Source organism: Mustelus asterias, chromosome 27 (genome assembly GCF_964213995.1).
Source record: "Mustelus asterias chromosome 27, sMusAst1.hap1.1, whole genome shotgun sequence".
NCBI lineage: Eukaryota > Metazoa > Chordata > Chondrichthyes > Carcharhiniformes > Triakidae > Mustelus > Mustelus asterias.
The window spans coordinates 38,303,574-38,329,573 of NC_135827.1; the positions used below are offsets into that span (position 1 = coordinate 38,303,574).

General features: G+C 47.6%; 1 protein-coding gene across 2 annotated transcripts in view; it reads right to left on the reverse strand.

Annotated features, from left to right (window-relative positions):
- Positions 1–378: 378 nt before the first annotated feature.
- LOC144479965 (coatomer subunit delta) overlaps positions 379–26,000 on the reverse strand; it is a 46,884-nt gene continuing 21,262 nt past the window's right edge. The window contains exons 3-11 of one of the 2 annotated variants that reach the window (XM_078199093.1): positions 21,634–21,813; positions 17,405–17,610; positions 15,803–15,850; positions 15,233–15,391; positions 13,925–14,090; positions 9,770–9,917; positions 3,845–3,953; positions 2,677–2,881; positions 379–1,081 (exon numbers count right to left, since the gene is read on the reverse strand). In XM_078199093.1, coding sequence (XP_078055219.1) covers positions 992–1,081; positions 2,677–2,881; positions 3,845–3,953; positions 9,770–9,917; positions 13,925–14,090; positions 15,233–15,391; positions 15,803–15,850; positions 17,405–17,610; positions 21,634–21,813 — 1,311 coding nt within the window. In that variant the 3' untranslated portion in view covers positions 379–991. The remainder of the gene's footprint in view (positions 1,082–2,676; positions 2,882–3,844; positions 3,954–9,769; positions 9,918–13,924; positions 14,091–15,232; positions 15,392–15,802; positions 15,851–17,404; positions 17,611–21,633; positions 21,814–26,000) is intronic. The other variant, XM_078199094.1, reaches the window with a different exon arrangement.

Sequence of the window (26,000 nt, forward strand, 5' to 3'; positions counted from 1 at the left end):
AAACCTGGCGGCACGGTGGCACAATGGTTAGTACCGCTGCCTCACAGCGCCAGGGACCTGGGTTCGATTCCCGGCTTGGGTCACTGCCTGTGTGGAGTTTGCAAGTTCTCCCCGTGTCTGCGTGGGTTTCCTCCGGGCGCTCCGGTTTCCTCCCACAGTCCGAAAAATGTGCTAATTAGGTGCATTGGCCATGCTAAATTCTCCCTCAGTGTACCCGAACAGGTGCCGACTAGGGGATTTTCATTATAGTGTTAATGCAAGCTTGCTTGTGACTAATAAATAAAAACGTTACTTTACCTTTTGCCCACAAAGGTAACATAACTCCACAGGTGTGACTGAGAACAACCTTACGGCTGACAGGAGGGAAAGCAAAGCACTGTGGTCTTTTTGGTTTTATAATATACTTTTAATCATTTTTAAAGATTACACTTTTTTTTTGTTAAATCTTTTTACACTGGAATGTTGTCATATTCCCTCTTATACATTTTACAGGGTTACAAAATGTCTGCTTCGCTCATCTTTCATCAAATCAAAGAGAAAAAGAAAAAAATTGTCACTTTACGTTGGAAACTAACTCAACAAAAGGGCTAAAACGATAATTACAGCCAAGGAGGCAATATGATAGGGAATAACAGGCGCTGCAGCATACATGACACTGTAGATGCTACGAAAAGTCACCCCCCGCCCCACCCATTCCTTCCTCCCCGCACCCCCACCCCCCCGCCCCCACCCCCTTCAAAACAAAGACAAGTATTTACTTGTTGGTTAATTAAAATATTAATATCAAACTCCTCTTTTAGATCTGAGAATAGTCGGCAGGTTTGAATGACAGATAATAAACCACATTGTTGTCTAGGCGTTCTGAATCTTTTCACATACACAAACACTGTGCAATTTTTTTTTGAAGTTTAGGGTCTTCGATCTTGTGTGTGCAGCTCGGCGACATCTGTTCTCGTGATTTCTGGATATCCGTTGTGCATTGATTTTTGTTTTACAGTATTTCATATTTTTCAACCAGTAACATGGTTTCCATGGAGAACCTCACAGGGCTGTTGCTGTCGACGTGACTGATTCCGGTCACCTGGCAATGAAAGGGGTGGGTGAGGGGGGGGAAAAAAATGTTTTTACTTCTCCTTAACTTTCTCCCAGAAGAAGAGAGGCCAGTTTCGTGGATACGAACCACCCACTAGATATTTGACTTCTGTGCCTGACCCTGTGTGCAAGTCTCAGCAGAGACTGGAAAAGGACTATGCAGGCGGCAAAGAGAATCTCAGCTGAATCAGAACCTGTCTACTCATGAAGACAGTCAGTCCGCTAGATAATCATTCCGCGCGAGATTATTAATGGATTTTAACTCTCTATAACTGTGGAATTACAGAATCAGGATTTACCATCTTAAACTCACTGCCAGTTAATGTTCTTAGGTCATCAATAAATTGTGGGGCGGCACGGTGGCACAGTGGTTAACACTGCTGCCTCACAGCGTCAGGGAACCAGGTTCGATTCCCAGCTTGGGTCACTGACTGTGGAGTTTGCATGTTCTCCCCATGTCTGTGTCCGTTTCCTCCGGGTGCTCCGGTTTCCTCCCACAGTCTGAAAGACGTGCTACTTAGGTGCATTGGCCGTGCTAAGTTCTCCCTCAGTGTACCTGAACAGGTGCCGGAGTGTGGCGACTGGGGGATTTTCACAGTAACTTCATTGCAGTGTTAACGTAAGCCTTACTTGTGACACTAATAAATCAACTTTTTATGCTTTTTGATGCTGCCTTGTACTTTCTCGCTTGTGAATGTATACTTTCTGAAAATTTACATGTTTGGGATTAGAAAGGCTGTCCTGCATTTACTCCAAAAGTCGTTTGACAAGGTCAACAGCTTCCTCACTAAACATTAGGTTTGCATCAATCAGTATCATCTAAAACAAAAAAAAACACCTCCTGCATAAACTCAACACTTGGAAGTCCAATAATGCAATGAGTCTGCATCTATTTAGTACTTTTCAAACTGTAAATCATCTCCAAAAACGCTTCAAAAAGTGTGATATCAAACATAGTTTGACACTGAGCCACAAAGATATGACAGATGCCCAAAATGTTTGGCCCAAGAGGTGGGTATTAAGAAGGGCTGTAAAGAAGGCAACAGAGGTAGAGAAACGGGGAGGTTTAGGGAAGGAATTCCGAAGTTAAGGGGTGCCAGCAGAGAAGCAATTACAATAGGGGCTGTGCAAGAAGCCCAGGCTGGAGGAGGGCAGGAGAGCTAGGAGCTTACAGAGATGATATGGGGAGGACCATAGACTTGAAAGCAAGGATGGAAATTTAAAAACTGAGTATTGCTGGATTGGGAGCAAATACAAATCACAGGGATGACGTACATGGGACTTGATGCAAGTTAAGATTATGGGCAGCAAAATTTCTGGATTAGTTCAAGTTTATGGAGGGTGGAAGATGGCAGACCGATCAGGAGTGTATTGGAAATCTAGAGGCACCAAAGGCACAAGCGAGGGGTTCAGCAGATAAGTTGATGCAGGAGAGAGCTGATCAATGTCACAGAGGTGGAAATAGGCAACCTTGGCAATGGCGCGATGTGCACCAGGACCTCATCTTGGCGTCAAATAGAACAAACAAATACACATGAAGAAACCTGATCAGACTAGCTTTGTTTTATAGATGGGAGTTTGTACCTGTATATTGCAGTAGTTCTTTTTGGACACAAAAGACACGGTGACTGGGAAGAAATCGTTGGGCTGTCCCGCTATACTGAACTCCAGACTGCCAGATTTATTTTTGGCATCAATGACAGGTAGGCACCACTCGAGAATGTTTTTCCTGCTGTCGTGGCGATACTCGCCGTCGAGTTCACCAATTAATGGGGCGCCAACACCAGCCCTAGGTACAACACAAGAGGTCAGTATAGGACAACCATACACAGTATTACTGCTGTCTCCAGCAGTTCCAGATCGCCTGCTTGGAAGCTTTGTTAAAACTCTAATTTTGTATCACTAAAATAAATCCCATTCATTACGCAATTTCTTAGACATCAGGCATTGCTTTATTCATAACATTATTTTCAACTTTGTGTCCTTTCGCCAGAGGGCACAATCTCAGGCTAAAGGGACGATCCCTTGAAACAGAGATGAGGAGGAATTTCTTCAGCCAGAGAGTGGTGAATCTGTGGAACTCTTTGTCGCAGAAGGCTGTGGAGGCCGGGTCATGAAGTGTCTTTAAGACAGAGACAGATAGATTTTTGATCAACAAGAGGATCAGGGGTTATGGGAAAAAGGTAGGAGAATGGGGATGAGAAAAATATCAGCCATGATTGAATGGTGGAGCAGACTCGATGGGCCGAGTGGCCTAATTCTGCTCCTACGTCTTACGGTCTTATTAACCGCAAAATGAAGAGAAAAACCATTTAAATAGCAAGGGACTGAAAATACTAGAAATCTGAAATAAAAATCCAAAATGCTTTAAAACGACGATGAAAAGTTATCCACCTGAAATGGTAATTAATTCAGTCTCTCTCTCTTCACGCAGTTGCTTCCTGATCTGCTGAGTATTTCCAACACTTTCTAGTTTTAACTATGCGAGTGTACAAGGCCAGAAAAAGCCATCAGGGACCACGTGACTGTCTCAAAATTTGAAAAGCACAATGCCATATTTTATCGTATTATTAAGCTGCAATGGCTCCCCCCCCCCCCCCCCCCCAATCAGATAGCCAACCTCATTGGTTAGGTTTTTCGAGGGGCAAGCTGAAGGAATGCTGCTCCTTGTGGTACCAGCATTAGGAGGAGCAAAGATGGAATTACTCGGAAGGAATCAGAGGAAAGTACATTTCAAGTTACAAACACTTACGGAACAGGAATGGAGATGATTACATCGTTTAGTTCCAGAGTGCTCTCCTGTAGTTCATACTCAATATTTACATCGCAACCAGTGGCACTCTCCGAAGGCCAGCAGTTAACTAAATTAGAAATAGAAAGTAATGAAATCGCTTTGAAGACAACAGCTGTCGCTTAACTTTAAACTGAGATTTTCTTAGGAACAGAAACACGATGTAGGCTACTTAGCCCCTTATAGAATCTTACAGCACAGAAGTGAGCCATTCGGCCTGTGCTAGCTCTCCCCCGCCAAATAGAATCATAGAAACCCTACAGTGCAGAAAGAGGCCATTTGGCCCATCGAGTCTGCACCGACCACAATCCCACCCAGGCCCTACCCCCACATCCCTACACATTTACCCACTAATCCCTCTAACCTACGCATCCCAGGACGCTAAGGGCAATTTTTAGCATGGCCAATCAACCTAACCCGCACATCTTTGGACTGTGGGAGGAAACCGGAGCACCCGGAGGAAACCCACACAGACACGAGGAGAATGTGCAAACTCCACACAGACAGTGACCCAAGCCGGGAATCGAACCCAGGTCCCTGGAGCTGTGAAGCAGCAGTGCCAACCACTGTGCTACCGTGCCACCCATATTTAAATGTTTTAGGGCACAAGAAAATCCTAGCACATTAACAGTAGACAATGTCAACACTTCCCTTTGAATTGGTCAGGGTATCTCTCAAAGCCCCAGGAGCAGTGTGCTTGACAGTTTGAGTAGTTCTGAGCAATAAATCACACCTGATGTATAACCAGCCAGTTGAAAACTAAAGGTGACTGACTCTAATTTTAACCCTTAGAATGCTGCTGCTGAGTTTTTTGCATGATACCACACATTTAAAACACCCCATGTTGCTTGACAGGAGACTCGGCAAAAAGATTTGACACTGAGTCACATTCTAAAATGTAGGACAGGCTACCAAAAGCTTGAAGAGGGAGGTTGCAAGAAGCATCTTAAGAGGGGGGAGAGGATTAGCAAGGGAATTCCAACGTTCAGAGCTGAGGCAGATGAAAGCATGGCCACTATGGTAATTTAACAAGGAGGACTCACACTACCAGAAGGACGTGGAGGCTTCAGAGAGAGTGCAGAGGAGGTTTACCAGGATGTTGCCTGGTATGGAGGGGCTTAGTTATGAGGAGAGATTGGGTAAACTGGGGTTGTTCTCACTGGAAAGACGGAGGATAAGGGGTGACCTAATAGAGGTGTATAAAATTATGAAAGGCATAGATAGGGTGAACGGTGGGAAGCTTTTTCCCAGGTCGGTGGTTACGTTCACGAGGGGTCATAGGTTCAAGTGGGGGGGGTTTAAACACGGATATCAAAAGGACGTATTTTACACAGAGGGTGGTGGGGGCCTGGAATGCGCTGCCGGGCAAGGTGGTGGAGGCGGACACACTGGGAACGTTTAAGAGTTATCTAGATAGCCACATGAACGGAGTGGGAATGGAGGGATACAAAAGAATAGTCTAGTTTGGACCAGGGAGCGGCACGGGCTTGGAGGGCCGAAGGGCCTGTTCCTGTGCTGTATTGTTCTTTGTTCTTTTGTTTTAATACTCAATCACTTTTATTTGCAGAAATACAAAATAAAATGGTACGGGGCGGCACCGTGGCTAGCACTGCTGCCTCACAGCGCCAGGGACCTGGGTTCGATTCCCGGCTTGGGTCTGTGTGGAGTCTGAACATTCTGCGTGGGTTTCCTCAGGGTGCTCCGATTTCCTCCCACAGTCCAAAACAATGTGCTGCTTAGATGGCTGGCTATGCTAAATTCGCCCTCAGTGTACCCGAATAGGTGCCGGAATGTGGCGACTAGGGGATTTACACAGTAACTTCATTGCAGTGTTAATGTAAGCCTACTTGTGACTAATAAATAAACTTTAACATGCAGAAAGCCTGGCAGCAGTGATGAATAGATCTCTCGTGGCAACATCAACCCACGCAAGCCAACGCTACTGATGACATTGTCCACACAGGCTCACACTTACTGATGACATCAGTATTTATATTCAATAGGAAACTGCTTAATGTACACTCCATAACACTTTACCCTTTCATTTTAATCCCCCTCAAGGCAAAAACTTTTTAACCTCTTCACCATGTTTATCATTCAAACACTAACAGACAATGACACTCATATCTCTGCTGTACCACAGAAGCTTTGCGACTACACTGAGCTGGCAGTGCCCCTGGTGTCTCAGTAGACATTGGTGAGGCTGGTCTCAGTGGAGCTGGGTTTGTGGGCGCAGGAGTGGGTCGGGTATCTGTGAATGACTGTGGGGCCTCATCCTCTCCTGCAGCAGAGACTACTGGATGCCCCTGTACATCAGGAATAATTTCCTGTTGGGTTTCTTCAGTCGCATTTCCTTCTGCTGTGCGCTCTGGAAACTTTGCTTCAAAGTCTTAGCGCAGATGAAATGGGCATGGACAGGGTGGATAGTCAGAAGCTTTTTCCCAGGGTGGAAGAGTCAATTACTAGGGGGCGTAGGTTTAAGGTGCGAGGGTCAAGATTTAAAGATGTACGAAGCAAGTTTTTTTACATAGAGTGGTGGGTGCCTGGAACTCACTGCCGGGGGAGGTAGTGGAAGCAGATACGATAGTGACTTTTAAGGGGCATCTGGACAAATACATGAATAGAATGGGAATACAGGGATACGGTCCCCAGAAGGGTAGAGGGTTTTAGTTCAGTTGAGCAGCATGGTCGGTGCAGGCCTGGAGGGCCGAAGGGCCTGTTCCCGTGCTGTAATTTTCTTTGAAACGTAATCCTGGTGTCTAAAGATGACTCCTCCATCAGTTAGTTTCACCACTAAAGAGACTGGATCACTTTGGACCACTAGGCAGCCAGTGTTGGTTCCTGCCCAAATTCATCACAGACATTCAATTGGATTTAAATGTCTCTCGCTAGCATGGTGGTTATATCTCTCCCCCTGCTTTTCCTGTCTCCTTCCCACTATCACTTGGACATCTGGATGCAGCACATCCAGGTGAGATTTAGGCTTCCTACCCATCAACATTTCAGCCGGTGAGGGGCCTGTCGGCCTTTGTGGTGTGATGTGGTACTGAAACAAGAACTGGGAGAGCTTACTCCCAGGGATCCCGCCTGTCATTCTTTTCAGTTCTTCTCTTAGTGTCTGCACAGCTCGCTCTGCTGAACCATTTGAAGTGGGGTGAAAAGGAGCAGTGTGCACATGGCGTATTCCATTTCTCTGCATGAACTCCTGGAACAAGTCACCAGTAAACATTGTGCCATTATCAGAGACAAGAGAATCTGCTAAAGCCATGAGTGGCAAAAACTTGGCACAGCTTCTCTATCATAATGGGGCTGTGATTTGATTGAGAATTGTCACATGTATTGTGATACAGTGAAAACTTGTTTCTTGCACACTATACAGACAAAGCATACCGTTCATAGAGTACACAGGGGACAAGGAAAGGAGAGAGTGCAGAATGTAGTGTTAGTCATAGCTAGGGTGTAGATAAAGATCAGCTTAATATAAGGTAGGACCATTCAAAAGTATGAAGCTGTTCTCGAGTCGGTTGGTATGTGATCTCAGGCTTTCATATCTTTTTCCCAATGGAAGGTGGAAGGGAATATGTCGGGGGTGCGTGGGGACCTCGATTATGCTGGCTGCTTTTCCGAGGCAGCGGGAAATGTAGATGGAGTCAATGGACGGGACGCTGGTTTGCGTGATGGACTGGGCTACCTTCACAACCATTCGTAGCTTCTTGCGGTCTTGGTCAGAGCAGGAGCCATACCAAGCTTTCTATGGTGCATCTGTAAAAATTGGAGAGAGTCGTAGCAGAAATACCGAATTTTCTTAACCTCCTGAGAAAGTAGAGGTGTTGGTGGGTTTTCTTAACTATAGCGTCGGCATGGAGAGACCAGGACAGGCTGTTGGTGATCTGGACACCTAGAAACCTGAAGCTCTCGACCATTTCCACTTCATCCCCATTGATGTAGACAGCGGCATGTCCTCCACTGCGCTTCCTGAAGTCGATGACTATCTCCTTCATTTTATTGACAATGAGGGATAGATTATTGTTGTTGCACCAATTCACCAAATTCTCTTTCCTGTCCTCCATCTCATCATTATTTGAGATCCAATCCACTACAGCGGTGTCATCAGCAAACTTGAAAATCGAGATGGTGGGGAATTTGGTCTCACAGTCTTGTGTACAAGGAGTGTAGTAAGGGGCTGAGGACACAGCCTTGTGGGGCACCCTTGAGGATGATCATGCAGGAAGTGTCGTTGCCTATCCTAATGATTGCGGTCTGTAGGTTAGGAAGTCTAGGATCCAGTGGCAGGGGGAGGAGCCGAACCCTAGGCCACAGAGTTTGGGGATCGGTTTTGTAGGAATAACGGTGTTGAAGGCTGAGCTATATATAGTTAATGTTGCTGTAGTGATGTTGCTTCCAGCCATATAAGAGTGTGTCCACAATGACTAGAAGGATAAAATCTATCAAAGGCCCTGAAAAGCCCACATGAAGCCTGGACCAGGACGGTCAGGCCACTCCCATGGATGTACTGGTGGTACCATTGCTTGGTTGATCTGACACTCAGAACAGGATCGCACCTTGTTCTCCAAGTCCCATTCCATATTAGGCCACCAAATGTATGACTTTGCTAATCTTCTCATTCAGGAGGCACCCGGGGGAGCCTCATGGACTTCAGCCAAGGCCTGTGAACCTGTAAAGGATGGCACGGTGGCAAGCACTGCTGCCTCACAGCGCCAGGAACCCAGGTTCAATTCCGACCTCGGGTCATTGTCTGTGTGGGTTTTTCACATTCTTCCCTTGTCTGCATGGGTTGCCTCCGGGTGCTCTGGTGGATTGGCCATGCTAAATTGACCTTGGTGTCCGGGGATACGTGGGGATATGAGGATAGAATCTGGGTAGGATTGTGGTCAGTGTAGACTCGACGGGGCAAATGACTGCATGAGTAAGTCAACTATCTTGCTCTTAATAACCCTCTTTGGTAATACTTGGGGCAACATGGTGGCACAGTGGTTGGCACTGCTGCCTCACAGCGCCAGGACACGGGTTCAATTCTGGCCTTGGGTCACTGTCTGTGTGGAGTGTGCACGTTCTCCCCGTGGCTGCGTGGATTTCCTCCGGGTGTTCCGGTTTCCTCCCACAGTCCAAAGATGTGCAGGTTAGGTTGATTAGCCATGCTAAATTGACCCTAGTGTCAGCGGGATTAGCAGGGTAAATGCATGAGCTTTTGAGCCTTATCTGCAAGTACATTCACCAAGAAAAAGTGTTCCAATTTTTTCACATACTCTGTCTAGTCCTCATCCTCCCCCACAAACTCACTGATAGTCCCAAACATAGCCATGGCGCTGCTGACTTGTCTACCTTTGGCATATTCTCGAAGCCACCGATCAGAGTCTTTGACCCTTTACTGCTAACCACTGCGCATTGTGTAAATTAGCTACTCACTGTTCCAACTAGTGAGCAAAACTTTGTGTCGCCAAGCTGAAGCTCAAATTTTACCTCGTCACCAAAAGGTCCAGTAACTTGACGAGGGTGATGCAATAGCTCATCACCCTTATTTGCAGAAATACAAAATAAAATGGTACAACATGAACAGATCCCTCTTGGCAACAACAACAACCTGCGCAAGTCCACACTACCAATGGTGTCACTCACGTAATCTCACACTGACTGACAATGTCAGCGCACATATTCAATAGGAAATTGCTTAGTGTACAATCTACAACAGCCACCATTCTTGGAGCCATGAAAACTGGGGATGCACAAGAGGCAACATATCACAATGCAATGCATACCACAGCATTTTTAATGAGGCAATAATTTCTGGAAATACCTTGTACATTTTCTCTCACCAATATAGAAAGTACCCAAATATTAATTGTCAGCACAGATTTAAATACTTACTGGCGAGGGGAATCGAGGTGTCATCATTGGTTTGCAACCTCCACTTCAGGACACCAACGTCATTGTTCAGCGGGAAAGATTTCTCTGGGTTCTTTAGGCCAATCAAAGAGTCTGTCGTGAAAAGCTTCTTATCTACGTTCGGGTGAGTCTGGAGGCAAAGACACAACAAACGGGGGTTTAGTCTGTAATTAAATAGAATTGTCATCTTATTTCCAGTTCTGAGCTTCTGCAGCTTGAGGTGCGCTTATTTTTCTAGTTTTCACTCAGATATGCACATGGTGCAGGGGTTAGCACGTCAGCATGAATAAAAGATTGGCTGGTTAACAGGAAGTGGAGAGTAGGGATAAATGGGTCTTTTTCAGATTGGTAAACTGTAACTACTGGAGAGTCACAGGGATCGGTGCTGGGTCCTCAATGATTCACAATCTATACCAATTGGATGAAGGGAGTGAATATATTTTAGCTAAATTTGCTGATGACACCAAGAGGAGGTAGAGTGTCTGCAAAGGGATATAGACAGGTTAAGTGAGTGGGCAAAAATTTGAAAGATGAAGTAAGTACAATGTGGGTAAATGTGAACTTGTTCACTTCGGCAGGAAGAACAGAAAAGCAGAACAATAAAAAGCAAAACACTACGGATGCTAGAATCTGAAACAAAAACAGAAAAGCCTGGAAAATGTCAGGTCTGGCAGCAACTGTGGAACGAGAAAATCTCTCTCCACAGATGCTGCCAGAACTGCTGAGTTTATCCAGCATTTTCTGTTTTGTAGAAAAACAATATACTATCTATAATGGAGAAAAAATACAGAACTGAACCGTAGAGGGATCTAGGTGACCTGTTACAAGAATCACAAAGTCACTATTGTAGGGTACAGCAAGTGATTAGGAAGGTAAATGCATTCAAGAGGCCACATCTTGAGTACTGATGTTCAGTTTTAGTCTCCTTATTTAAAAAAAGAGAATTGCTTTAGAAGCAGTTCACAGAAGGTCCATTGAGTTTATTTCTGGAATGAATGGGTTCATTTTTTTGAAAAAACAAGCTTCTACCCATTGGAGTTTTGAAGAATGAGGGATGATCTTATTGAAACATAAGGGAATTTGACAGGTTGGATATCTGGAGGATGTATCCTCTTGTGGGGAGACCAAAACTAAGGGACATAGTCTAAAAATAAATCGTCTCCCTTTTAAGACAGAGACGAGATTTTTTTTTTCTCCCAAAGAGTCATTGGTGTGTGGAGTTCCCTTCCTCAGAATTTAATGGAGGCTGGGTATTTAAAATTATTCAAGGCTGAGTTAGATAGATTTTTGTTAGGAAAGGGAGTTAGGGGTTATGGGACAGACAGAAAGGTAGAGTTAAGACCACAACCAGATCAGCCATGGTCTTACTGAATGGTGGAGCAAGCTCAAAGGGCCAAATAGCCAACTCCTACACCAGGGATCAGACCAGCTCTTGGGTACAATAACATAGAGGATCTAACGAATTGCCTAACAAGAAACCTCCTTTGCCTCAGGGGCAATCAGGATGGTCACTGCCCTTGTCGGCAACTCTCACATCTCATGTATTAAAAAAATTAAATTAGTCAAGCGAGGGTGGTATTAAACCATGCAGGCCAAGAAAGTCATCGAAATAGACCCAGGTTCGATTCTGGTCTTGGGTGACCGTCTGACTGATGTGGAATTTTCTCGCCATGTCTGCGTGGGTTACCTCCAGTTTCCTCTCAGTCCAAAAATGTGCAGGTTAGGTGGATTGGCAATGGTAAATGCACGGGATTACAGGGAATGGGACTCAGGGAGGGCCTGGGTGGGATGTTCTTTCGGAGAGTCAATGCAGACTCAATGGGCTGGGTGGCCTCTTTCTGTATTGTAAGGAATCTACGGTTAATCACAGTCATTGTTTTATGAGCTAAGTCAGCCAATCCGATTTGATAACATTTCAGAAACACAAAATGCACTGACTTGAGAGTTTGAACCCAAGGTTGGGCAATGAACCTTTGTACTGCAATGACATCCTCACCATTCCAGCACCCATCTGCAGGAGTAAGTCAACTATCTTGCTCTTAATAACCCTCCTTGGTAATACTTGGGGCAACATGGTGGCACAGTGGTTAGCACTGCTGCCTCACAGCGCCAGGACCCGGGTTCAATTCTGGCCTTGGGTCACTGTCTGTGTGGAGTTTGCACATTCTCCCTGTGGCTGCGTGGATTTCCTCCGGGTGCTCCGGTTTCCTCCCACAGTCCAAAGATGTGCAGGTTAGGTTGATTAGCCATGCTAAATTGACCCTAGTGTCAGGGGGATTAGCAGGGTAAATGCATGAGGTTACGGGAATAGGGCCTGGGTGCGATTGTGGTTGGTACAGACTTCATGGGCTGAATGGCCTCCCTTCTGTATTTAGGGATTCTATGAACATCTCATTACTCATCATCCTCTACGTACAGAACCAGTCACACCTATAAATTTCACAAGCTGCAACTTTGTGAATACACATGATGCATCGCACCAGATTGAGTTTAGCTTCTCTATCCCAATGAATTAGTTGTACATCTCTATAAAAAGGTCCCTTTGTCATTTCTAGCTATGGAGCTGTGTATGAGGTATCCATGAGGTAGGTTAAGTGCACTGACCCGAACAGGTGCCAGAATGTGGTGACTTGGGGAATTTCACAGTAACTTCATTGCAGGGTTAATGCAAGCCTTACTTGTGACTAATAAATAAACTTTAAAGTACGAGATAAAACATGTGGAGCAGAGAATAAGATGTCTACTTAATCATGGCCATCTCGTATCAGGGAAAAAAGTAACCTCATAGAAATCATTGAAACCCTACAGTACAGAAAGAGGCCATGCGGCCCATCGAGTCTGCACCAACCACAATCCCACCCAGGCCCTACCCCCATATCCCTACATATTTTACCTGCTAATCCCTCTAATCTACGCAACCCAGGACACTAAGGGGCAATTTTAGCATGGCCAATCAACCTAACCCGCACATCTTTGGACTGTGGGAGGAAACCCACGCAGACACGAGGAGAATGTGCAAACTCCACACAGACAGTGACCCAAGCCGGGAATCGAACCCAGGTCCCTGGAGCTGTGAAGCAGCAGTGCTAACCACTGTGCTACTGCTACCTGTTATTTTAAAAGGAATCGCATGGTCATCATCAGGGAACAAAACTCCAAAATGACCCGAAAGCAAATCCTAATCTTGAGAAAATATAAACCACAAGTTTGAGAAAATATATAAAGTGGAATTTGAATAGCGGCTCAATTCAAGATCACTTTGTCCCAATGGCTTTTAGAATTAAGAGCACGATCATCAAACAAAATAAATATTATTGGTGAATGTAAAAAAAATAAAGTTCTTTCCCCTGACCTCTGAGGGAATGTATCTCTTATCATGTATTGAACTGTTGTGACCTATGGTGGATTTACTGTGCTGGGTAAGTGGTTAAGACAAAAGGTCGTTTGCCAACAAGCTTGTGGTTGTGGAGCTGGTTAGAACTGGTTCAAACTGCAGCCTAGAGAACAATGGAAAGGTGCTTACTGAGAGGTTGCTTAAGTTGTGAAACCTGTCCAGCAACAGAGACTGTAAAAAGAGGAGACCATTTTTGTTACAACACTGTACTACTGGACTGAACACCACGTGGCTTTGAAATAAAAGTTTGTAACCAAAAGCTTGTTTCTCATCACTGACAAGCCAAAGAACCAGGATTTTAAGCTAAAATCTAACATTTTAGAATCCAACACTTAAACCACAGCAACACCATTGGGACGGTCCCTAACAGGGTCAAAATGAGTAATCAAAACACAAAGGGACAGTCCCTGGTACAAAGATGAATGCAAGGAATAGCTGGTGAAATCATCGGAGTATGTGACATAATCAGACACTGATTTGTTGTCAGTTTAATCAGTATTTCCCCTTCCAGGTTTCCCCTGTTCAGTATGCAATTTTTGGACGCACACATGTTTGCAGGTCATGTTTGCAAAGATAGGACCCATCTTAGTTGCGTGCTTGAGTGTTCAATAAATCACCAGCACTCAAGGCAGGTGTGAGAGGAGGATATTGGAACACAAACTTTCAGGAAAGCCAGCCAGGAAGAGAAGGAAAAGAGAGAGAGAGAGAGAGGGGGTAAGTGACAACACTGAAAGAAATTTTACCTGTAGCTGAATTCCTTTTTTGTCATCATTCTCCACTTGAAGGCGAATTCTCCCCTGCTTCTCATCGCTAACCCGGAGCATGATCATGCCGTGTACCTCCATGTTTTGCAAGCCTCCATCCCGGCCACACGTCAGTGATATCTTCTCTTCAACCTTCAGATGTACACTGTAAAAGGTACAAAAGAATATGAATGTTTGTTAGTTAGCACTGAAGCAGAAAATCTGCTTTAATGTAACATTTCATTAAATCCCAAAACTCTTCAAAATCCACACATTACTTCTGAAACCCAGCCACTGTTACATGCCGATGAGATGTTGCAAGTTTGAACCAGGGCCTGTGTCCTGGTATTTGCTTTCGGAAGAATGGGTAACAGTTGGCCCAAACTTCAGGTCCTGAAAGCAGGATGACAACTACATAAAGAAAGGATATCAGTCAGAGATCCAGAGACTCTGGTTGGAATGCACGTGTGAATGTATGTGGAGAATGAGAATCTGGCCCAACTGCAACGCAGCGGAACAGCTTTGGAAACTAAGGGGCAATTTTAGCATGGCCAATCCACCTAACCTGCACATCTTTGGACTGTGGGAAGAAACTGGAGCACCTGGAGGAAACCTACACCGACACAGGGAGAACACACAAACTCCTGGACTCGTTTCGATCGCCACAGGGGGTCGGAGAGGAATTTCCCAGATTTTTTTTCCCCATATTGGCCCTGGGGTTTTCACTCTGGGTTTTCGCCTCTCCCTGGAGATCACATGGTCTTGAATGGGGGGGTGGGGGTGAGTTAATAGGTTGTGATGAACAAAGCATCGTAGCTGTGAGGGACAGCTCGGTGGATAGGATATTAGGGTGTAGATAGGCTGGAAAATTGGGCGGGGATCCTGGATTCAGGATTCAATCCTGGACCGGGGAGCGGCGCGGGCTTGGAGGGCCGAAGGGCCTGTTCCTGTGCTGTATTGTTCTTTGTCCATACAGAGTCACCCAAAGCCAGAATCAAACCTTGGCGCTGTGAGGCAGCAGTGCAAATCACTGTGCCACATGGTTTGCAGGACTGGAGGAGGCTACAGAGATAGGAAAGGGCAAGGCCAAGAACAATTTGAAAACATGGCATAGAGCTTTAAATACAAGATATTGCCAAACTGGGAGCTAATAGGGGTCAGTGAGCACAAGATGATGGGACCTAATATAATTCAAAGTACACACAGCAAAGTTTTGGATGAATTCAAGTTCGAGGGTACAAGGAGAGAGATTAACCAGAAGCGCAATGGAACAGTCAAGCCTAGAAACAATAAAGCTAACGCACTCACCTTTCTATATTAACAGGAGGCGCCAACACTTTAGCCACTTCTGATGAACGCTTTGTTGAGGAACTAATGTGTTCGCCTTCCAACTTCAGTTTGTCTACAAAATTCTCCACATCCTTTCCCTTTGCCCCAAGTTTTAAGGCCTTGCTTGGACCAGAAGGTCTGAGGAAACAAAGAGAGAAGCCTCTACTTTAGATTTCAAAGGATAATCAAGTTCAAACAATTAGCTCATCGACCACTAATCATAAAACATGCCAAAATGTTCACATTTGCCAATGTAAATCTACTAGTTCTTGCACGTACAACAGAAGACATGAACTTTTAACACTCATGACAATGCAGTACTTCCCCAAAACGCTTGGTTTGGTACACCAACTATACATCTGCACCAACGCAAATCTGTAAACGTTTTAGTCTATGCAGACAGCGATTCCACAATCAAGCCAGGATAAGCAGAAGCAATCAGAATAATGAAAAAAAAAAGGCCTTCAACTCAATGGGCTACCATGTACTGGGTGTTGCAGGAAGGGCCCCCTCCCCATGCATTACTGAAGCAATTGAAGCAAACCATACCTGATTATATATAAACCAGCTTCACACGCAAGACCTGCTGCATCAGCCCTTAATCCACAAGAGAACACAATTAAGTGATAATGGGTTTAAAATGGCACAGGTTTGGTCTATAACATATATTACAACTATCATAATGTACAAACTGAAACAGGCCAAAGGAACTAACTGACTCCAAAATTCTTCATGCTGCCCAACAAGAGTAATTGAACAAATTCTCTACTGGCAGACAAGGAAAGCTGCAATGATGAAACACCATTTTCTCCTGGCTCAAGAAATTCCAGGTATATTCAATATCTAACCATTTAAAAAGATTTTAAAAATATATATTGTTGGCAATGAGCCAACACACCTGCAGGCATTGATAAGAATTGTAAACCATGCTGGTCTGATCCAAACCTTCACTATCAATAGTCTATTTTTTAAAAAGTATAGTTTTTGTGCCATAAATGGGAAAAGGAAGAACGTTCAGAGATGACACTTGTCTTTGAGAAAAAAAATAGTAGAATTTAGGCATTCTGACCTTCGGTAATGCAATTCTTAAACTTTCAATGTAAATGATCTTTGTCATATTAACTTCTGTTACATAGGGAGAACTTATTTCACATTGTCAACTTGGTACATTAGAAGAGCGAAAGGTAATCAGGCAGCTGACAGTAGCAGTGCTAATAGTCCGCCAAGCCTAGACTATCACAGCAAACGTAACAGTACATCAAAACACAAAATCAATTTCACCTGATGCAAGTTCTTTAACTTCCTGTATCAGCTAGAGGAAGGAGGATGGGAAACGGGGGTGGTCCTACGTGAGTGACTGATGAGGGGAAGGAGAGATGCAGAGGATGCTCCACTTCGATTTTCACTGCAGAGCGACAGCATCACCCTTGTTTAATAAAGGTCCCAGCAGTATTGCAGAATTTTGTTCATCCCAAAGCTTTCTGGACATGCAGCCACTTTTCTGATTTTCTGTTGTTTCAACTCGCTTGTTTACCCTATCTTCGCACACACGTTTCATCCCCTTTGGTGTCAAGAGGGGAGAGTGAAGCTCAAGTGCTGTGTCATTTGAAACATTTCAACACTCCCACTGGACCATCCTGCATGGTCCTTCCCATTCCTATATGTTGCCTGTTGAGATGAAGACTCTGTGCCATTTGCAAACTTATTCCTTTACTGTGCATCAGTGCAATGTAAATTCCATCTTTCTTCAGTTTCTCCTTCCTTCTAAAGGGTTTTGAAATCCAGGTTTGGATTCACCTAACCAGTACTTCCAGTGTTTCTATTTACAAATATTAGTATGTTTCCTCTTTTTACCCCAATTAAGGAAAATGGGATTGGAAATCATTACCACGTTCTCAAAAAAATTAAAACTGCACTTTAACAACAAAAACTGCATGATGCACGACAGAAGCCAAGTTCAGTAGTTCTCACCCTGATGGTGAAATGCCCCCACAGAACACTCACTTGAAAAAAAACGCAAAAGGTCAGTCACATCCATGCAACATATGGTCATGACAGCCTCGCTTACAGTACAGTCTGCAGCTCAATCAGAAGACCAAGGGTATTTTCTGCATTTATTTGGTCTTGTGAACACTGGGAATTGCAACCTACCTCATTACAGCCGGTGTCATCTTTGGTTTCTCTGGTTCGATGATGGCATCAGTTATCATGGATGCTGCTGAGCTGCCAGACATTCCTCCACTGCCAAACCCACCAAAGCCAGGGGCTTTCTTGCCTTGCCTCTCGGCATCTCTGCGAGCCTGCTGTAACTCTTTGGCCTTCCGACGCATCTCTGCTTTTGCTTCACGCTCTTGTGTCTGAATGGGAAACGTAAAGACAACTGTCGTACCCCAAAAGAAACAGTTCCATATGTCAAAAGTTCACAAAAACCCAGAAATGGAGCATGAAAATGCTTCCATTTTGTAGTGAATTTTTGTCTGCTATATAGTAAATGGTACATTTTTCTCTTTAGTTACTGAGTTCTAACCAAGCATTCCCCAGATGAGACATTGTCTGACAATATAGAACAGAAGAACTCTCCCTACTCCACTATGATTCTGATTCTTAAACCTACCATCGTGTATCCATTTAGATTGTCAATTATCATTGAACAACAAGGACTTGACCTTCAAGTCGCGCATTTTCAGCTGAAGCAAGTATCAACATTTCTTTGCTGTTGCTGGGACAAAACACTCTTTCCCTGGCAATCACCGCATGGAGTACCAGCTGCAAGACTAAAGAGCACCTTTAACCACTTTCTCAAGGCAACTCTTAGCCCTCCCAGCATCGCATGTGCCCAGAAAACAAATAAATGCCCATGAATAAATGGATTAGGATGCCACAACTTAATTTATGTAGGGACCCTAAATGGCTGAATTTCACCCATGAGTCTGAGCTAGATTTGAACTCGGGTGCAAGAAACGGAAGCCAAGTGGCTAACCGATCATTGATACTTCTGATTTGCCAATGTTCCAACATAATGAAATCTTAAAGATTCAATTACAATTTAATTATGCAGCTTGCTTTATATAATTTGAAACATTAGCCTACGAACTATGAAAATGCACTATGGAAAAATAACTGAATATACATTTAATAAGACTTGCTAATTCTATGATATAAGAACAAAGAACAGTACAGCACAGGAAGCAGGCCCTTCGGCCCTCCAAGCCTGTGCCGCTCATTGGTCCAACTAGACCATTCGTTTGTATCCCTCCATTCCCAGACTGCTCATGTAGGGCGGCACGGTAGCACAGTGGTTAGCATTGCTGCTTCACAGCTCCAGGGACCTGGGTTCGATTCCCAGCTTGGGTCACTGTCTGTGTGGAGTTTGCACATTCTCCTCGTGTCTGCATGGGTTTCCTCCGGGTGCTCTGGTTTCCTCCCACAGTCCAAAGATGTGCGGGTTAGGTTGATTGGCCGTGCTAAAAATTGCCCCTTAGAGTCCTGAGATGCGTATGTTAGAGGGATTAGCGCGTAAATATGTAGGGATATGGGGATAGGGCCTGGGTAGGATTGTGGTCGGTGCAGACTCGATGGGCTGAATGGCCTCCTTCTGCACTGTAGGGTTTCTATGTGACTATCCAGGTAAGTCTTAAACGATGCCAACGTGTCTGCCTCCACCACCCTACTTGGCAGCGCATTCCAGGCCCCCACCACTCTCTGTGTAAAAAACGTCCCTCTGATATCTGAGTTATACCTCGCCCCTCTCACCTTGAGTCCATGACCCCTCGTGATCGTCACCTCAGACCTCTGAAAAAGCTTCCCACTGTTCACCCTATCTATACCCTTCATCATTTTGTACACCTCTATTCGGTCTCCCCATATTCTCCGTCTTTCCAGGGAGAACAAGCCGAGTTTACCCAATCTCTCCTCATAGCTAAGACCCTCCATATCAGGCAACATCCTGGTAAACCTTCTCTGCACTCTCTCGAAAGCCTCCACCTCCTTCTGGTAGTGCGGCGACCAGAACTGGACGCAGTACTCCAAATGTGGCCTAACCAGCGTTCTATACAGCTGCAACATCAGACTCCAGCTTTTATACTCTATACCCCATCCTATAAAGGCAAGCATACCATATGCCTTCTTCACCACCTGTGCTGCCACCTTCAAGGATTTGTGGACTTGCACACCTAGGTCCCTCTGTGTTTCTATACTCTTGATGGCTCTGCCATTTATTGTATAACTCCCCCCTACATTAGTTCTTCCAAAATGCATCACTTCGCATTTATCTGGATTAAATTCCATCTGCATTTCTCTGCCCAATTTTCCAGCCTATCTATATTCTGCTGCATTGTCCGACAATGTTCATCGCTATCCGCAAGTCCAGCCATCTTCATGTCATCCGCAAACTTGCTGATAACACCAGTTACACCTTCTTCCAAATCATTTATATATATCACAAATAGCAGAGGTCCCAGTACAGAGCCCTGCGGAACACCACTGGTCACAGACCTCCAGCCGGAAAAAGACCCTTCGACCACTACCCTCTGTCTCCTGTGGCCAAGCCAGTTTTCTACCCATCTAGCCACCTCTCCTTGTATCCCATGAGCCTTAACCTTCTTAACCAACCTGCCATGAGGGACTTCGTCAAATGCCTTACTGTAATCCATATAGACGACATCCACGGCCCTTCCTTCATCAACCGTTTTTGTCACTTCCTCAAAAAACTCCACCAAATTTGTAAGGCACGACCTCCCTCTTACAAAACCATGTTGTCTGTCACTAATGAGATTGTTCCGTTCTAAATGCGCATACATCCTGTCTCTAAGAATCCTCTCCAACAACTTCCCTACCATGGACGTCAAGCTCACTGGCCTATAATTATCCGGGTTATCCCTGCTACCCTTCTTAAATAACGGTACCACATTCGCTATCCTCCAATCCTCAGGGACCTCACCTGTGTCCAATGAAGAGACAAAGATTTCCGGCAGAGGCCCAGCAATTATATCTCTCGTCTCCCTGAGCAGTCTAGGATAGATGCCATCAGGCAGTGGGGATTTGTCAGTTTTAACATTACCTAAAAAACCTAACACTTCCTCCCTTGTAATGGAGATTCTCTCTAATAGGTCAACACCGCCCTCTGAGACACGCCCAGTCAACAAGTCCTCTCCTTTGTGAATACCGATGCAAAGTATTCATTTAGGATCTCCCCTATCCCTTGGGTTCTAAGCATAATTCCCTCCTTTGTCCCCGAGAGGTCCGACTTTTTCCCTGACAACTCTTTTGTTCCTAACATATGAATAAAATGTCTTCGGATTCTCCTTAATCCTGTCTGCCAAGAACATTTCGTGACCTCTTTTTGCCCTTCTAACTCCCCGTTTGAGTTCTTTCCTACTCTCTCTGTATTCCTCCAGAGCGGCATCTGTTTTCAGTTGCCTGGACCTAACGTACGCCTCTCTTTCCTTTTTCATCAGTTCCTCAATTTCCCTGGTTATCCACGGCTCTCGAATCCTACCTTTCCTATCCTTCCTTTTCCGTCTTTATATGCCCTGTTTGTGAACAGAATTCCCACTCACCTGAAGGAGGAGCTTAAGGCTCCGAAAGCTTGTGGCTTTTGCTACCAAATAAACCTGTTGGACTTTAACCCGATGTTGTTAAACTTCTTACTGTGTTTACCCCAGTCCAATGCCGGCATCTCCACATCGAGATAAACGTTAGCCAGGGCACCAGGGAAATCTCTCTTGCTCTTCTTAAAATAGTATCACAGACATTTTTAGTCAACTTGAAAGGACCTCTGGTTAACCATCCAATTGGTGGTACCTTCAACAGTACAGCACTCCCACAGCGTGGTAGTGGAATGACAGTGTAGATTATATGCTCAAGTATCTGGATTGGAGCTTTAACTCAGAGAAAACACGTTACCAACTGAACCATCTCTATGTACTACATTGATCAAACTTTCCAAATTTATCCTGACATCTTATTTATTATTAATCGTACACATTTTATCTGTCCATGTTTGTAGAAAGTAAGGGCTGTTTTTCCTCTTCAAAAAAGAGAAACAGTCTGCTGAGTGACGTGGATATAAAGCTCTCTACCACAGGGAATAACTGAGATGAACAGCAATGTGCATTTAAGGGGAAGTTAGATAAACACAAAGGGAAAGGAATGTGCTGATCAGGTGAGATGAAGTAGGGAGGGAGAAGGCTCGTACACAAGAGAAACATTGACACAGGCCTGTTGGACTGAGTAACTTGCTTCTGTGCTGTAACCAGTTTGAAAACTTTATCACTGCAATAATATCAGTTGGAATAGTTTGATGCTCTACCCCTTCGTATGTCTGAACTCCACAGTTTGACTGTACACTCATGCACCGCATTCATTTTTATCTGAATTACCTCTCGAACAGCCCGGAAAACCTTTTCTTCGTGGGAATCCATTTCTGTGAAGGTTCGGATCTGGGCCAAGTTTACGTTCTCGCGGTAACCCAGAGCCACTATCTCATCAAAGGCAAAAATTAGATCAAAGCAGTGTTCCGATATCTCACTCTCCTCCAAAACTCTGCAATATTCTGGAATCTATGAAACAACCAAAATAAATACTTATTAAAAATGCGAGATGTAGCAACCACCAGGAAGGCAAGCAAAATCAGCAAAAAAATATACATTTCAAACTGTTTCTAAAAATTCTAAAAAGTCCAACGCCGGCATCTCCACACCTAAAAATTCAGTCAGAGGACTACTTTATACACTGATGTCTTGTCGATTTCAGGCTATCCAGGATTAGTACGAGAAATTTTGAAATCACTCAAACACAATGATAGTTTATCCAATTTCAGAACTTTAACTTTTAAGTATGCCACAGGAAACTGACATCAACTCACTCAATTGGTTAGTGAGGAAAGGCACCACTTAATGCCCTGTCCTATTTAATCAGATCAGAAAGCCCAGGTTCAGAGAGTGAGGCTAGTGCATTACAAGTGGCCTCAGCACTCAGTGCTAGAGATGGGGCAGAGGAAATCTTGGCTCCTCATTATAATCCTCTGCTGGAAAATGCACATCAGGTGAGGATAAGCTCAGAAATTCTAGCTATGATCACGCATCCCACGCACGCCCCACAACCCACCGCGCGCGCACCAGCACACCGCGCGCGCACCAGCGCACCGCGCGCGCGTGCCGGCACCGCGCGCGCGCGCCGGCACCGCACACACACACACCGGCACCGCACACACACACACCGGCACCGCACACACACACACCGGCACCGCACACACACACACCGGCACCGCACACACACACACCGGCACCGCACACACACACACCGGCACCGCACACACACACACCGGCACCGCACACACACACACACCGGCACCGCACACACACACACACCGGCACCGCACACACACACACACCGGCACCGCACACACACACACACCGGCACCGCACACACACACACACCGGCACCGCACACACACACACACCGCACACACACACACACCGGCACCGCACACACACACACCGGCACCGCACACACACACACCGGCACCGCACACACACACCGGCACCGCACACACACACACCGGCACCGCACACACACACACCGGCACCGCACACACACACACCGGCACCGCACACACACACACCGGCACCGCACACACACACACACCGGCACCGCACACACACACACCGGCACCGCACACACACACACCGGCACCGCACACACACACACCGGCACCGCACACACACACACCGGCACCGCACACACACACACCGGCACCGCACACACACACACCGGCACCGCACACACACACACCGGCACCGCACACACACACACCGGCACCGCACACACACACACCGGCACCGCACACACACACACCGGCACCGCACACACACACACCGGCACCGCACACACACACACCGGCACCGCACACACACACACACCGGCACCGCACACACACACACACCGGCACCGCACACACACACACCGGCACCGCACACACACACACCGGCACCGCACACACACACACCGGCACCGCACACACACACACCGGCACCGCACACACACACACCGGCACCGCACACACACACACCGGCACCGCACACACACACACCGGCACCGCACACACACACACCGGCACCGCACACACACACACCGGCACCGCACACACACACACCGGCACCGCACACACACACACCGGCACCGCACACACACACACCGGCACCGCACACACACACACCGGCACCGCACACACACACACCGGCACCGCACACACACGCACCGGCACCGCACACACACGCACCGGCACCGCACACACACACACCGGCACCGCACACACACACACCGGCACCGCACACACACGCACCGGCACCGCACACACACGCACCGGCACCGCACACACACGCACCGGCACCGCACACACACGCACCGGCACCGCACACACACGCACCGGCACCGCACACACACGCACCGGCACCGCACACACACGCACCGGCACCGCACACACACGCACCGGCACCGCACACACACGCACCGGCACCGCACACACACGCACCGGCACCGCACACACACGCACCGGCACCGCACACACACGCACCGGCACCGCACACACACGCACCGGCACCGCACACACACGCACCGGCACCGCACACACACGCACCGGCACCGCACACACACGCACCGGCACCGCACACACACGCACCGGCACCGCACACACACGCACCGGCACCGCACACACACGCACCGGCACCGCACACACACGCACCGGCACCGCACACACACGCACCGGCACCGCACACACACGCACCGGCACCGCACACACAGGCACCGCACACACCGGCACCGCACACACCGGCACCGCACACACACACACCGGCACCGCACACACACACACCGGCACCGCACACACACACACCGGCACCGCACACACACACACCGGCACCGCACACACACACACCGGCACCGCACACACACACACCGGCACCGCACACACACACACCGGCACCGCACACACACACACCGGCACCGCACACACACCGGCACCGCGCACACACACACCGGCACCGCGCGCACACACCGGCACCGCGCGCACACACCGGCACCGCGCGCACACACCGGCACCGCACACACACACCGGCACCGCACACACACACCGGCACCGCACACACACACCGGCACCGCACACACACACCGGCATCGCACACACACACCGGCACCGCACACACACACCGGCACCGCACACACACACCGGCACCGCACACACACACCGGCACCGCACACACACACCGGCACCGCACACACACACCGGCACCGCACACACACACACACACCGCACACACACCGGCACCGCGCACACACACACACCGGCACCGCACACACACACACACCGGCACCGCACACACACACACACCGGCACCGCACACACACACAGGCACCGCACACACACACAGGCACCGCACACACACACCGCACACACACACACACCGGCACCGCACACACACACACACACACCGGCACCGCACACACACACACACACACCGGCACCGCACACGCACACCGGCACCGCACACCGGCACCGCACACACACCGGCACCGCACACACACACAGGCACCGCACACACACACCGGCACCGCACACACACACCGGCACCGCACACACACACCGGCACCGCACACACACACACACACCGGCACCGCACACACCGGCACCGCACACGCACACCGGCACCGCACACACACACACACACACACCGGCACCGCACACACACACCGGCACCGCACACACACACCGGCACCGCACACACACACCGGCACCGCACACACACACACACACCGGCACCGCACACACACACACACACCGGCACCGCACACGCACACCGGCACCGCACACACACACACACACCGGCACCGCACACACACACCGGCACCGCACACACACACACACACCGGCACCGCACACACCGGCACCGCACACGCACACCGGCACCGCACACACACACACACACCGGCACCGCACACACACACACACCGGCACCGCACACACACACCGGCACCGCACACACACACACACACCGGCACCGCACACACACACACACACCGGCACCGCACACACACACACACCGGCACCACACACACACACACACACCAGCACCACACACACACACACACACCAGCACCACACACACACACACACACCAGCACCACACACACACACCAGCACCACACACACACACACACCAGCACCACACACACACCAGCACCACACACACACCAGCACCACACACACACCAGCACCACACACACACCAGCACCACACACACACACACACACCAGCACCACACACACACACACACACCAGCACCACACACACACACCAGCACCACACACACACACCAGCACCACACACACACACCAGCACCACACACACACACACCAGCACCACACACACACCAGCACCACACACACTCACACACCAGCACCACACACACACACACACCAGCACCACACACACACACACACCAGCACCACACACACACACACACCAGCACCACACACACACACACACCAGCACCACACACACACACACACCAGCACCACACACACACACACACCAGCACCACACACACACACACACCAGCACCACACACACACCAGCACCACACACACACACACACCAGCACCACACACACACACACACACACACACACACACACACCAGCACCACACACACACACCAGCACCACACACACACACACACCAGCACCACACA